We start from the raw sequence: 15,134 nt of genomic DNA on the forward strand, positions 1-15,134 counted from the left end.
TACTAACCTCCGTTATATGACAGATATAGAATATTTATAGAATATTTGGAATTTATAGATAAAAAAACCAAAATAGCTTGGAAATGTTCTTAATGACCTAAAATTTGAATACGGTTTAATAGAGAAATTAGGCTTTGTGAGCCACCGAGCGCCCCCTGGAGGAAGAATGCATTATGGCCCATTGTTAATAGTGACAAATGCCGACCAATGGGCTCAGACAGTCTTCTCATGTCGACTTTCTGCGGCAAGTACGGAGTTTAGATTCAGTGCTGTTCTGGACTGATGCGGGAATAAAGACGGCCACCAGTCGTCAACGTTAAACACATAGACGCCGACTTATAAGTTTAAAAATCGTGTGAGTAAATGGGATTCAACGTCTTCCGAACAGAATGTAAAGAATTCCTTGAAGGATGTGGGGAATTGAAGGCTCGTGCGCTGCGCTGTTATTGTTGTTTTTGGCTTATATCTCCGTTTCCTCGGTTAATGCCGGTAAGTTTGCGTGATTGTATTCATTTAGACAGGAATGTTATTTTTATATATGGTCATTATTGGGCTTGTGCGCTAGACATAGAAAAAGACACGAAACCCTGTTACACTATTTTTGCATGAATAAACAGAATGACAACTGTTTTATCTTAATATTACAAACAATATGCATAGTAAAAAAGCATTCTGATATGTTCACACTGGCAGAGAACAGACAGATTGCGGGTATGAGATGAATAAATGATGCGCTACTACCTGTTCAGCCCTTCATTGGGAAGCACAAGCCGCTCGTGGGTTTCCACTGTTCATTCAGACTGCATGTAAATGCTGTGAACAATTCATGTGATCCTAATTGATTCTGTTCACAGAGACAGCAGAAACCTGGTCGGTAGACAGAGAGTACAGTTTGAACGCACAATAGATCCCATTTGAGAGCTCTGGGATTTAGGGCATTTGTCTGGATGCATGCAGACACGTTATATATTAGTAGGCTACTGAATTCATTTGTTTAATGGCTTATGATCTGATAACTAGTACAGCTAAAAAACTACAGCAGAATAATGATTACTTTGTCAAGGTCACAAATTCACCCCCTTCAATTGTATTTGCATTTATCTCTTTCCATTAATTTAACCTTTTCTAAGCAATATATCATTTAATAGCCTTTCAATGTTTTGTATTAGTATGCTTTTTTTGTCTGGCCTATAATCTAATAATCATGGTATTCTGTTTATTTCTCTATAAAAAAATAAATAATTAAACCTATAAAACAATAGCTGGTTTCACTTATACAAAAATGTTTGTGCAGATAACAACATCAGATTGTCTGCAATATCATTTGTTGGATGGTTTAGCTGTTAACTTGTTTTAAGATACTGTTAGTTAAACAGCTTGGAAAGGATTTACAATGATAATTTACCTTTTTAAAAGTGCTGTATAACTCAGTTCCTCAATATGGAACCTGAGATATATAAAGTGCCAATACTTTTGTATGACAAATGTAAACCAATGGCTACCACAAGTAATGCACATTCATCTTTTTAAATTCAAATAAGTGTCAGTTTGCAGAAACACTGAAACAAAATACATAAAAAAGCTTTTTAGGCAAATGTACATTTAAATATTCATAACAATCTTAATGAGTAAGTTTTAAGCATTTTGATTCACGTGGCGTGTGTGTTTTAAGTTTCACTTCTGCTTTTTGTGGTTGCATGAAAATGAGTGGATCACCTGACACCTAAAAATGATAAAAGTGAAAAGTATCGGCAGTAATTTGAAATTACTCAGAGTTTGCTAGATGTCATGCTGCTTGCTTTATGTGAATGTGTAACACCACATATACACTATTATTGTGATTATTGTACAATGTAGACAGATTTGTTGACGATTTAATGGATGAGGGCATTGAATGTTGCGTTGCAACATTAGATAAAAAAAAGAAAAAAGAAATGCAGCAAATGGTAATTCTGCTGTCATTTTTACCCAAGCCAGAGACATTTATACACTGTGCAAGTTTGGAACTGTTCACCAAACACTTTTTTTTCTTACCAAGACATTATAGACTCTGATCATTTGCTGTTTTTAAAATGATCAAAACAAAATGACATTAATCTGATGATAAATCGGTGTATCAGTAATAATAGCCATCAAGAAACCTATATGACTGCATGCGTTCCATTTACCTCAGAGGAGGGATGTCGGTCACACTTTAGATTAGGGTCCACTTCTCACTATTAACTAACTATTATCTACGACTTTTGCCTAATTACCGCTTATTAATGGTTAGTAAGGTAGTTGTTAAGTGGATGTAGAATATGATGCTGAATAAGGCATTCATATGTGCTTTATAAGTACTAATAAACAGCCAATATCCTAGTAATATGTATGCTAATAAGCAACCCAGTGAGAATTGGACCCTAAAGTGTTACCGGGATGTCGTAACTGGGAATGACGTCAAACCCGAGTTGACCACGTTCCAGTAAACAGGTCAGAAATCTAAGATGGATGCGTCCAGGCAAGCCTTCGTTGTGCCTGCTCTATTGGAATACAAACACATAAAAAAAAAACAGTATTTTGCACAGATAATACCGAAGTATCATGTCCACAACTAGAGGTTGGAAAGCACTGTGTGCACCACTGAATTTATTGAGACACAGACAAACAGAAGTGCTAATAAGCAATGCTACTGCTTCACAGCGGTTGATGCGCTGAGCAGGGTATTGGATTCTGAAGTCGGGGTTGTTGCGTGGTTGTTGAATTTCCCAGTCACAACTCCGACTTGAGGAGGCGTTCCACTCAAAAGTTCCTATTGGGGACTAGGACTTTCCCACCTCGGAGGACAAATGGAACGCACCATTGAAGTCGGCATGAAATGGAAGTTTCTTCCCTATTGTGACGTATATCCAAGGGAAATGGCTTTTCGAACAAGAAAAAATGTTGGGCGGGACTTGATTTTGTGCTCCGGGAACTGATTGGATCATTGTGGTTTGCTATTGCTGTGATCTCATGTGAGTGACAGGTATTTGTTGCCCTTGCACCAGTGAACACATCATCAGAGAAGAGAAGAGATGTCGCTGCAAGAGGGAGGGGAACTTATTTTGATAAAAAATTACGAGGGCACATTAAAAAAAATAATGATGTGCACGGATAAAGCATTTATAATAAACATTGCAATATTCCATAAAAAATACACATTTTGGTGACTTGAAATGCATGGTTTTCTAGAGGAAGTCACTTGTGAGTTGATTCTATAACAGTTGTTTGGTAAAGGAACAGTCTACTATTTCACATCAGTAGCACCTGTTTTGACAATCTGAAAATTGCAATAGTGTAGAAATACACAACAAAGGCTTTTTTTATCAAAAAAGATGCTGTGAAGTGATATGGCCAATCCATATATCTTGTTGAAATAAAGAGCGTGTGCTACATTACAATGCTGTTCTGAGCTGCTAATGTGTAACATTATGTACAGATTAACTGTAATAAACATCCACAGCTCACAACACACACAAACAGACACTAATAAAGCACACCGAACCATTTTCAATCTGCTTTTCTCTTTTATGTTGTCTAGAGAAACAACAAAGCCTCTGTCCATACGTCTTTATGCTGAGGCATTGGCAGTGATGCAGGACGGAGGAATATTAATGAAGAGAGCCAGTGACATTTCCACACCATTATGAAAAGAACACGGTTTCAAACACCCTTTCTAATACAGAGAAGCAAGAGGAAGCAGGTGAAACAAACATGTCGGAGAATAACTGATCAACTTTAAGGCTGCATGATGGTTTAGTCTTATTACAGGCCTGTTGTATTTTGTTATGACGCTTGTGATGAAAGGCAGAGGTGCCCACGCAATGTGCAACGCGGAGTTCCTCGCTCCGAGCTCTCGCATGTTTGTTTCATCTGACAGTGTCAGGCGTCTCATCAAAGCTACGGGAGGACATTGCGAATATGTTATGAGTCTGATATTGCTTAGTGGGGCCAATCGCCCCTGTGCATTGCATATTAGAGCAAATCTATCAGTTTATCACTCTGAGATTCTGTGTTTGATGCATTAAGACTAGGGATGTCAGATCCCTAAAATATAGGCAAGCAATATATTGTTTGTTATTTGTCTTAAGTGTATTTTGGTGAGGCACATGAAGCCTGAATTGCTCATTGGTTTAGAGCTGTGATGCAGTAGTTAGTTAGTGCACAGGATATTAATACGTTGAGCTATGGTGCTCAGGTCAGACTCAAAGCTGTTTATATTGTGAAATTATGTTTATGTTGCAGCCTTATGCTAAACTGCTTTAAATTACTTTTTTTTTCACATCAATCTGCACTCTATTCACCATAATTACAAAGCAAAAAGCTGGAATAATTAAGACTTCTTAATGTTTTTGTCTTTTATGCCCACCAAGGCTGCATTTACTTGAGAAATATTGCAAAATATTACAACAATGTAAAATAACTACTCATAACTAATCATTCTAATATGCTGATTTGGTGCTCAATAATTATCAGTTATTATTGGTGCTCTTTTATTAATAATGGTCATCAATGTTGAAAACAGGTTTTGATACATTTGTTCAAGGATTCTTTGATTTGATGAATAGAAAGGTAAATGAACAGCGAATAAATGCTGTTTTTATGACGCTTATATGCCACAGTTGGCCACTGCCGCTCCTTTCATGTTTATTTTACGATAAAAGTTACGTTTAATGTCCGCCTCCTTCTTCCTTGAACTTTGTTAGTTACGTTCGATCACTTAAATTCACATTATTTCATCTAGTTGTAATGAAAAAATGCAACTGTGCAAGTACTGAATTATTACTCATACGGGCCACTTTATTTGTTGTGGGCTAACGCAGCACTGTTTACTTGGTCAAAACAATCATACAAAAAAAAAAATACATTTGAGTGTGTTGAAAGTTGTGTAATAATGTTACTCTGTGCGTTCGCTCGGTGGCTGGTATGAGACACTTATTGCACATTGCAGATCGATATTCGAATATCATTAAAAGCTGGATGACTTGTGTTGCTAAATGGCATGCAATTCATTTCAAAATATATTTTATGTTGGAGAAAATGCTGTATAACTGTTACTAAAAATTAAGTTCTTTCTGATTATGTTAGTCTCTTGACAAAATAATATTGTCTCTGAGGCATGGCACAAACACGTTACGCATAAAATTAGCATGGTGGATTCTCACTGCGTGATATTACTCTCACACAAGAGTATTGTCAAGAATATCTGAAAATAAGAGTGCAGACTCCAAGCTAAGTTGTTATTAGATGCTGGAGGAGAGCAGTTTGCATCGCTTCCTCTGAGTTCAAGACAGGCCATGGGTGTGTGGATCAGAGACTGGGATTTTAATCTCAAGGGTTTAATATTCTCAGTCTGGAGGTCAGCCTGAGCTGTGAAACCACTTATAGACTTCAGGCAAAACTGCCTCCTGTCATCACTGAATTGTTTATCAGAGGCTCGGTTTTTACTCTCCATAAGGGAGCTTTGCTATATTACTGTAGCCTACATTAAGAAATATTTTCAGTATTAAAATATTTCAGTATCTGCTAGTTTCCTTTTTTTTCCCCCCAGACTCATGATCTAATTTTAAAAAGCTACAGTACCTGATGGCCTTTTATAAACAAACAAAAAATCTTTGCATTTACTCTGAAACTAAATGGCAACCTCTCCGTCAAATTAGCTTCATGCTACTATTTACATTGTGACAGAGCTCCAGCTCCTGACCAAAACTTACCCCGATAAATATCCCTCTAAGGCTTCCTGTGGGACAGCAGTGCTAAGCTTAATATTTACGAGGACTGCCATATCCAGGGACAGAGGACGCGGTCAAGCCAAGCCAAGAGATTCACCTCATAGCCTTGGCTCCCTAAATCAGGGCTGCAGGTCTAGGTAATGCTGCTGCCCGCCTGACTGCACAATCCTCATACACACGAAAAAACTCTTGCTTCCTAGAAGGGCGACTAGCAAACATGCATGAGTTCAATGTGACATGTTGAAAAATGAATCAAATTATCTTTTCCAAAGGGCCAGTATTCCTAAGCAGTGCTCATTGCAAGATTGCCGGTTGAGTGAATGCCTTGAAAGTCTATACATTCAAAACACGTTTGTCTCCGCGGACAGGCTAATACACTTTAGGTTTGGTGTCTGGCTGAAAGCCAAGGACCTATAGAACATTCACATGAAGCCCATTACCTACCGATGGGATCCAGAAACACTGAATGAACGTCATTAATGCATTGTATGTGTTAACATCATGTATGACACCTCAACTCTTCAGTGGTGGTAAAAAATTGATATTCAATGCAGCTTGACCTTAAGAAGGCTTAATTAAAAGGCTTAATTAGGTGAAGCGCTGGTGTTGAAGACTTTTGGAAAATATCCAAACAAAAAGGCAAATTATAAAACACATCCATTCATTAAAGGTGAAGTGTGTAACTTGAGCGATACTGAATAGAATAATACGGATTTTTACCCCCCAAAAAATTTCACAAATACTCTCACGGTCAACCTACAAAAGGCTTGATTTTATTTTCTCAGAATTTCTTACTGGAAACATTGAAACACTTTTAAAGGAATAGTTACCCAAATATGAAATGTTTCATTCCAAACCCTAATTCCTCCATGGAAACCAAAAGGAGAAGTTTAGCAGTTCATGCTGCTCTTTTCCATAAAAACATAGTCACCAGGAGCTTAACATAATAAAGTAATTTAAATAATAAACCCCAATAAAGTAAATAAAAGTGGTTCATACAACTTTATACACTATACTAGAGTCTTCTGAAGTCATATGATAGTTTTATGTGAGAAAGAGAAGTTGTTATTCACTGAAAATTGTCAAACTTGAGCATATTCAAACTTAACGTCACTGTAAGTGATTTAAATATTGGCTTGTTCCTTACACTAAGATATTTCTAACTTCAACATACCAGTGATATTTTAGTATTATTTATATACTATTATATTATTTATTCATATTGTGAATGATCTTTTATTTTTATATTTTCATGTTTAAATTTGACATTTTAAGTGAACTAACCTTTTGCACAACAAGATTTCTCGAAGCATGAATTCCGGGAATTCATTCAATATATGTTTCTGAATGCATGTTACATTCCTCCCCTATTTAAATTGTGATGTATGATTGTTCCAAACACATCCTGCCCAGTGGGAAACATATTGTGTCCTCAGGGATGACTGGCTTTCTCTGTCTGTCATCACTTTTACATACACAATTTCCCATCTGCAGGGTGTGAATTTGTTACATTGTGATGGATGACGTTAACCAGACAACCATTTCACTCTGTAGTCAACAAACATTACTGATGATTAGAACTTCATGCACCGATTTAAGCAACAGCATAGTATCATTCTGTCAAGTGATGACACACAACACAACTTCTGACATCATCGTTGCAAAACATTTCAGTTTAATTCATGAAAAAAATGCCCAATGGCCAAACAGCGGCTGGCTTTGTGTACTCTAGGCTGTGCCAGGCCATTTTCTTTGTTTGATGACCATCAAAGACAAAGAGGCTGGTTCAGATAGCAATCTAAGAGCTCCCACACAGTAAATAAAAGTAAAGAGCAGTGGAAATATTGATCTAGAGCAGTGGGTCTTCACTTTTTTTTTTCATGAGAGCCCCACTGATAGGACAAAGTCAGTAGGAGAGCCATTTTTATCGCAAAGTATAACATCCAAAGTTACATCCAGTCATAAATGCCATGTCTGCTTATCAATCTGTCACCCTGAACATACAATATGCCATGCAATAAATAGAAAAGTCTGAAAAAAAAAAAAATTCTTTATGATTTACCAGTCAAATTTGTAACTGAGACAAAATGATTTCCCTTAATGACAAAAAAAAAAGAAGAAAAAAAAGCTGGATTTCCAGAATATATTCATCCCAGAATTTTTTTCTACATTAGCCCATCATGTACAGTATCTAACCATCCAAGAGCACATGCAGCGTTAAAGAGCTGGAAAGACCGCCATGACTGGCAACTCCGCAGATAATGTGTTTACATGCACAACTTTTGTTTAAATCGGACTGAATTCATTCCGATTTATGAATCTGAATGTATTGTAGTTCACATGAACGCTAAACATCGTGATCGAGGGTTGATGTGCGCGTTTATAAGTCAAAAGATTCAAATCGGAATAGATTTTTTGACATGTGCACACTGCACAAATATACAAAGTTTCCCGCTGTTGTCACTTACCCATTCTCCTACATTGGTTCCTTATTTGTTTTAAACAGAAGACTTAATATTTATCCAATTCTGGTCATAATTTGGAGACTATGAACATATGAACCGTTGTGCCGTGCTGTTTGTAGGCTATTTATCATGTAGTACAAAGGCCCAAAACCAGTCGTCTGTGGATGAGAATCTGAAACAAGGACTGGTGAGCCGTTGTCCTGCTTCACTTCACAGATGCTGAGTGAAAGGAGAATTATAGAATGACAGGACACTCATTTATACAACACTTTATTCGTCAGGAGAACAGCTCGTTCAGCGCGTCATACGTCGTCCTTTCAGTTTCGGTTTTCAATCGATCAAGTGTTTACATGTTCTCTCGATAAACCACCCCTTTCGATCATATTGAAATTATTTGTAATAGAGCTGACACTTTGAGTTTGTAAAAAAAAAAAAAACTCTGATGGCATGCTGCAGGACCAGCTTAATGAAGACATTGAGCCAGAATATTTAAATGTTGAGCAAGCAATCTCATTGGCTGCAGAACCAGCAGAGGTCAGTCAGCTTGTGCCATGCAGTAAACTATATATATCCCTGCCATTTATGTTAAATTATTAAATCAAATGGTTATTCAGAATCAGTTATTATCACAAATGACTGTGACTGGTCCAATTCAGTTATTATTGTCATATTACACAGTGAGGAGGTGAAACAAAATAATCATTATCTTTTCGACACTCTCTCTTTGTTTTTTTTTTACATCCTTTTAAGTTTCATTAGGAAAAATGAGCAAAAATGATCTTTGCTGTTGCAAAGTACACACAACATTACACACTTGCAAATAGCATACTTGCTCGCATTTTCTGCAGTCTTAATGGTGTTGTGCATAAATGAGGGACTATAAAATGAGAGAGGTCTTGCAGTATGTCACATCAGTACCTTTTATCCCTTTATGTCTTTTTTTGTGTGTCTCCTCAGACAGTTTATCTGCTCCGCTCAATGTGACCATCAAAGCACTGGAGGGGAACTCGGCGATAGTGACATGGGAGATTCTGGAGGGAGACCCAGTTATTGGGTTTGCCATCACCCAGCAGGTACTGAACCAGTTAATGGTCCATCTCGATTCCTTACATGTGCAAAACAGGGGGAAATCACCTCATAACTCAAGTTTAATGAGGCAATATCATGGAGGAATGCTTGTGTAAGCATATTGGTTGTGTGTCAATGTAGACTGGTCTGCTTTCTCTTCGAGGGCACATGCTGTTGATATTTTAGATGGCCTTGAGCTTCTGTAAATGTTTTATGCGTGCATGCATTAGTGTGTGTGTGCAGATTTGAGGAAAGCAGTCACTGTGGAGACCTCAGTAATAAGGACCGCAGTGACCATCTGCTGGAGTACAAAGCCATTACAGCTTGTCACCAAACTGAGCAAGACAGAGTTTCTGCAGTGTGTGTGTGTGTGTGTGTGTTAATTGTATCTCCTTATGAATTTCTCATGCCACTTATCACAACTATGGGATGATTTCACTAAGAATTGCGGTGATAGCACTGTTGTGCACACTATAAATCTGTTCTGACAATGACATCATCTATGCGGGTCTTTAGTGAATAAGGCATTATTAAAGTAAACATTAAACAGCATTTGATATATTTTTTACTAAGATACATGAGTGAAACAGATGGATCAATCTTAAAGTAATATTAATTTTTGATATTGATGCTGTATCAAGAGGATAGATAATCACATAGATTTTTCAGTCAGGTGTTATTTTTTAACAGTTTTTACCATTTATTTTGCTTGAAAATTAATGCTTCATAAGCTTTGAAGTGGACATTTTTTTTGGTATTACCAAATAGTTATATTGAATAGGAACTATTTTTCCTTTCTTTCATTTTCTGAGTGAAACGGCGAAAGGTACATGCACAAACAGAGCGGACAGAAATGAAAGATAAACTATATCTGGAGATTCATGAGATTGTATTGGGGGTGAGGTTTGCTACTAATTTAATTATTTATTTAATTTGAAGTTATTAAATGCATAGAACACAAAAATGATTATGTTCTGGAATAATTTAAACTAAGCAAAACTCGAATTTTTTTTCCATTAAATGTTAAAAATAATGGCTTTCAAATTGAATTTGACCACAAATTACCCATTTTATCTTTCAAAAAAGAAAGAGAAATAGCTTAGTGTCAGGGTTATATTTAATTTCTTGTGTTTTGTTTTTATTCTCCCTGTTCTTGTTTGCCTGTGTTCTGTTTTCCTAGTTAGTTTCCTTGTTTGTTAATTAGTTACACACACCTATTTCTGTTTTGCTGATTACCTCTCCCCCATGTATTTAAGCTCTGAGTTCTTTCTGCTCAGTGTTTGGTCTCGTTTGCATTTATGTGTTGTGGTTGTAAGTTACAGTGCTATGCATAAGTTTAGGCAACCATGCTAAAGTTGACTAAAAAGAGGAATAAAAAATCATATTTTGCAAATTTAACTTAAAGTGTAAGTTGCAGGTTAAATTTTTCACGAAGTAATGCAATGTGTTTATTAAACATAAAGATAAGAACCGCCCACCATTGTTTTTTTATACCAAAATGCTGATATAATATGAAAAGTTGGCACTTTTAACAGTGGTTTTAACCGCTCCCGCTCCCTTCCACTAGATGGGGTATGACGTCATAAGAGGAACTCACTAGTAGAGTTACCGTACACTAGCAGCTATATTCGCCTTACATAACTTCAGAAAAGTTGGTTGTATGTTTTATTTGATAAAAAAAAATTATGAATAAAATAACTCCATTGTAAACATGCTCGTGTGTGCTGACTTAAAGGGGAACGTGATCCAGCCTGAAATGAGAGTAAGCTAATCGCAAAACAAGCGGGTTCAAGCACGTCAGATCAGCCGGTCGCAGGTCAAGCTGTTCGCGTTCACCTCACGGCAGCACATACTCTCCACTGCTGATTCGCCCACACAAACACAGTGATGGGGACATCGATCTCTCTTTTTCTTTTCTGACAATTAACATCGCTAATTAAATCGTGAGAAATTGATAATGCGTGGATTGAGGAAGGGTATTAATAAAGTTAACTTACATGACATTTGAGGCGTCGATGAGACTCGCGATTGATGCCTGTGCAGTGTGCATCTCTACAGCTCTGATTTTGACTGACACCATGTACTGTAAGTAAATAATGTCTTCAGTCGTTGTCCCTCCTTGCTATTCTACATGACGGCAATATTTTGAAAAGTAGACTAGCTCTAACGTAGCTAACGTTACTCACCTGGACACCAAGCCAACCCTCCACTAATTAATTCTCCTCACACCAAGCATTAATAACTCTTTGAGTGCCATGGCTCCCCTCTCTCACGCCTGACCGGTTAAAAATTGTATGGCTGTGGTCCATAAAGAATTTGATGGTTTCCCACATCCTCAGTCGTTCTCCAAATAGCCATAATACAGTAAGAATCTAGCAGAGTATGGGTTGCGAGTTCCTCTTATGACGTCATCACCCAGTAACTGAAAAAACACGCTACCTTTGAAGAAACCCCCAAAAATGTTATTTTAACGCATTTTAAGACAGAAATAATTAAATATATACATATAGAGCACTTTAATTTACACATTTATTGGCTGTGGTGGTTAACCTGCAACTTACACTTTAATGCCTTATTTTAAAAAATTAGGAAAAATCCAACCTTTAAGGACACCAATTTTCTTTGTGAATGAATAATGTATCGTAAATAAATAAATGTTCTTCCTTAAAAAACAGGGTGCATAAGTTTGGGCACCACTATGTTAAATTCCCATAGAGGCAGGCAGATTTTTATTTTTAAGTTTTTTTTTTTTTTTTTTTTTAGGATACTATGCATCCTGATAAAGTTCCCTTGGCCTTTGGAATTAAAATAGCCCCACATCATCACATAGCCTTCACTATACCTAGAGATTGGCATGATTTTATTTCAGTTAGCCTAATAGCTAGTTTGATTTGCATTGAGAGATGATCTTATGGAAAGTACTCCATGCCAATCTCTAGGTATGGTGAAGGCTATGTGATGATGTGGGGCTATTTTAATTCCAAAGGCCAAGGGAACTTTATCAGGATGCATAGTATCCTAAAAAAAAAAAAAAAAAAATACTTAAAAAAAAAAATCTGCCTGCCTCTATGGGAATTTAACATAGTGGTGCCCAAACTTATGCACCCTGTTTTTTAAGGAAGAACATTTATTTATTTACGATACATTATTCATTCACAAAGAAAATTGGTGTCCTTAAAGGTTGGATTTTTCCTAATTTTTTAAAATAAGGCATTAAGTTAAATTTGCAAAATATGATTTTTTATTCCTCTTTTTAGTCAACTTTAGCATGGTTGCCTAAACTTATGCATAGCACTGTATTTCCTAGTTATTTTCCTGCATGTTTCTCTTGGATTTTATTGAATAAAAGGACTATTGTGAACTCTACATCATTGTGCGCGTATACGGCCACACACCCTGTGACAGAAGACCGTTTGCCTTCTCTGTTCAGTGCAAAGTAATAATAATCTCGAGGACCATGCCAATGACTTTCTAGACCTGCCGTGCCTTACCAATTTCCCTGACCGCTCCCTGTGTGTATTTTTTCGAGCAAGCTTAAATGTGTGGTGTAAGGCATGCCTACCTGGTGTTGGTTTTCCTCGAGAGGATTTCGCCACGTTTGTGGAGTGGGTGCAGGAGAACAAGCTTAGTGGTTTGCACCATCTGCCCCGAGGAGGACGTCACCAGATCTTCCGGTCACCAGCTCCACCTAGCAAAGAGGATTCCCTGGCTTCGCCTTCAGCCACAGAGCCCATCACTCCACCTTGGCTTGTCGACCAGTTGGCTCCACCTTGGCTTCTCCCTCCCTCTGCTCCACCTAGGACCGGCATCCTTGCGGCTCCACCGGGCTCGCTTGTCCCTCATGCTCCACATTGGTCAGTCGTCACTCTGGCTGCGCCACGGACTTCCGGGCCTTCAGCTGCTCTTTGTCCCTCCACCCCTACGGCTCCGCTTTCCCTACGGCTCCGCATTGGTCCTCAGTCTTACCGGCTCCACCTCAGTCCTCTGGCACCCTGGCTCCACCTCGGAGGCTTGTCGCTGTGGCTCCACCTAGGTCTTCAGAGCCATCGGTGTTAGTTTGTCCCATCAGCTCTTTGGCTCCACCTGGGTCTTCACCTCCATTGACTGTCTGTCTGTCATCCCCTTGGTCAAACCTGCTAAGTTTCCTCCATGACCCCTCCCTCTGTTGACACCGCCATGGGCCTTCGTACTGGCTGTGGTCTGGGTCCCCTCCAGGCTCCTCCTGCTCCTGGCTCCTCCCACCAGCATCCCCGCCTTGGTCTCTCGCACCGTCTTCTCTTCCAGATTCTTTCCATTCACCTGATCCACGCCCTCCTGAGTTGGACTATTAATTATAGTTACATCGCGCGTATGCGCCTTTCCGGAGCAGGGGTGTAATGTCATGGTTATGTTAAGTTTCTTGTGTTTTGTTGTTATTTTCTCTGTTCCCATTTGCCTGTGTTCTGTTTTGCTGATTACCTCTCCCCATGTATTTAAGCCCTGAGTTCTTTCTGTTCAGTGTTCGGTCTCGTTTGCGCTTATGTGTTGCATTATGCGTTTATGTGTTGCGCTGTGGTTTTAAGTTATTTCCTAGTTATTCTCCTGCGTGTTTCTCTTGGATTTTGTTTAATAAAAGGACTATTGTGAACTCTCCATCGTCGTGCGCTTTGTTAAAGCCACTCTCCCCATGACACCTGGACGGAGTGGTGAAAATAAGAGGACTTGGTGACGTCAACCAAAGAGGAAAGTTGTTGTAGACACAGAGCAAAATATTACATACTGATTATTATTACAATGATTTTTTTTTTTTTGATCTCTGGAATTACATACACTGATGAATTATTCACAATTAGACCAGGAACATGCATTTGAAAAAGTTAATAGGATGAAGTTTGATTTCATGTTGACTTACATGTCTGTGGCATCAACCATATTTATCCTTGGATTATTAGCATAAGCCTCTCAATCTCATTATTTCTTTCTAAATTTGATGTTTATAGAAGAAGGACGTTCGTATGCTGCGATTCATCCAGGAAGTGAACACCACCACTCGTTCGTGTGCATTATGGGACTTGGAGGAAGACACAGAGTACATTGTGCATGTGCAGTCCATTAGCATGAGCGGCACCAGCCCCCCGAGTGAACCTGTTCTGTTCCGCACTCCCAAAGAGTCAGAGAAACTGGCCTCAAAAAGCCCAGGTAACTACCAAAAGCAAAAACAATTTTGGACAAAATAATCCATAATACCATTTTTGAAGCACTTCAGAGGATTATTTTGGAAATTGTACCTTAAAGTACTAAAGGACTTAAAGTAAAAGCATCGTAAAGAGTTAACATCTTGCAACTGCAAATTCATTTAGCATATTCACAATGTAATTTCTTGTAATTTCAACATTATATCTTGCAGGACCATTAATTATGTCATAATTGACTCACCCTCATGCCTTTCCAAATCTGTATGACTACTTTCCTCTGTGGAAAAACAAAAGTTTTTCATTTTTCTTTTTGGAAGAATATGCTGGTGAATATAATAAAAGTGAATAAGGACTGGTATGTACAGCTCCAAAATATCCTAAAAGTAGTTATATTCCTCATGCACTATATTCCAAGTCTTCTGAAGCCAGTGATACTCATTAAGATGATGCTTTTATCCAAAGTGACTTACAAATAAGGAATAAAACAAAGCGAGTCACACTAAGGAGGCAGTAACGTGAAATGCTGAAATACAAAGTTTAAAATTGTTCAGAGGAGTACAGGTACTGATAATACTAGAGAAAACTAGAATAAAGATGAAATTCACTTCATTATTGACTGAACATTTTGACGTCAGCTGTGGTTCTTTGTGGTGTGTTGAGTGGAGAAATTGCTAAGT

General features: G+C 38.0%; 1 protein-coding gene across 3 annotated transcripts in view; it reads left to right on the forward strand.

The window, feature by feature from the left end:
* Positions 1 to 243: 243 nt before the first annotated feature.
* The window catches only part of fndc5b (fibronectin type III domain containing 5b), a 34,182-nt gene continuing 19,291 nt past the window's right edge, over positions 244 to 15,134 (forward strand). For 2 of the 3 annotated variants that reach the window (XM_084422626.1, XM_084422627.1), the window contains exons 1-3: positions 244 to 489; positions 9,173 to 9,288; positions 14,263 to 14,461. In XM_084422626.1, coding sequence (XP_084278752.1) covers positions 411 to 489; positions 9,173 to 9,288; positions 14,263 to 14,461 — 394 coding nt within the window. In that variant the 5' untranslated portion in view covers positions 244 to 410. Of the gene's footprint in view, positions 490 to 3,574; positions 3,722 to 9,172; positions 9,289 to 14,262; positions 14,462 to 15,134 lie in introns of those variants that run through there. The other variant, XM_084422628.1, reaches the window with a different exon arrangement.

This window comes from Rutilus rutilus, assembly GCF_951802725.1.
Source record: "Rutilus rutilus genome assembly, chromosome: 11".
Lineage (NCBI taxonomy): Eukaryota > Metazoa > Chordata > Actinopteri > Cypriniformes > Leuciscidae > Rutilus > Rutilus rutilus.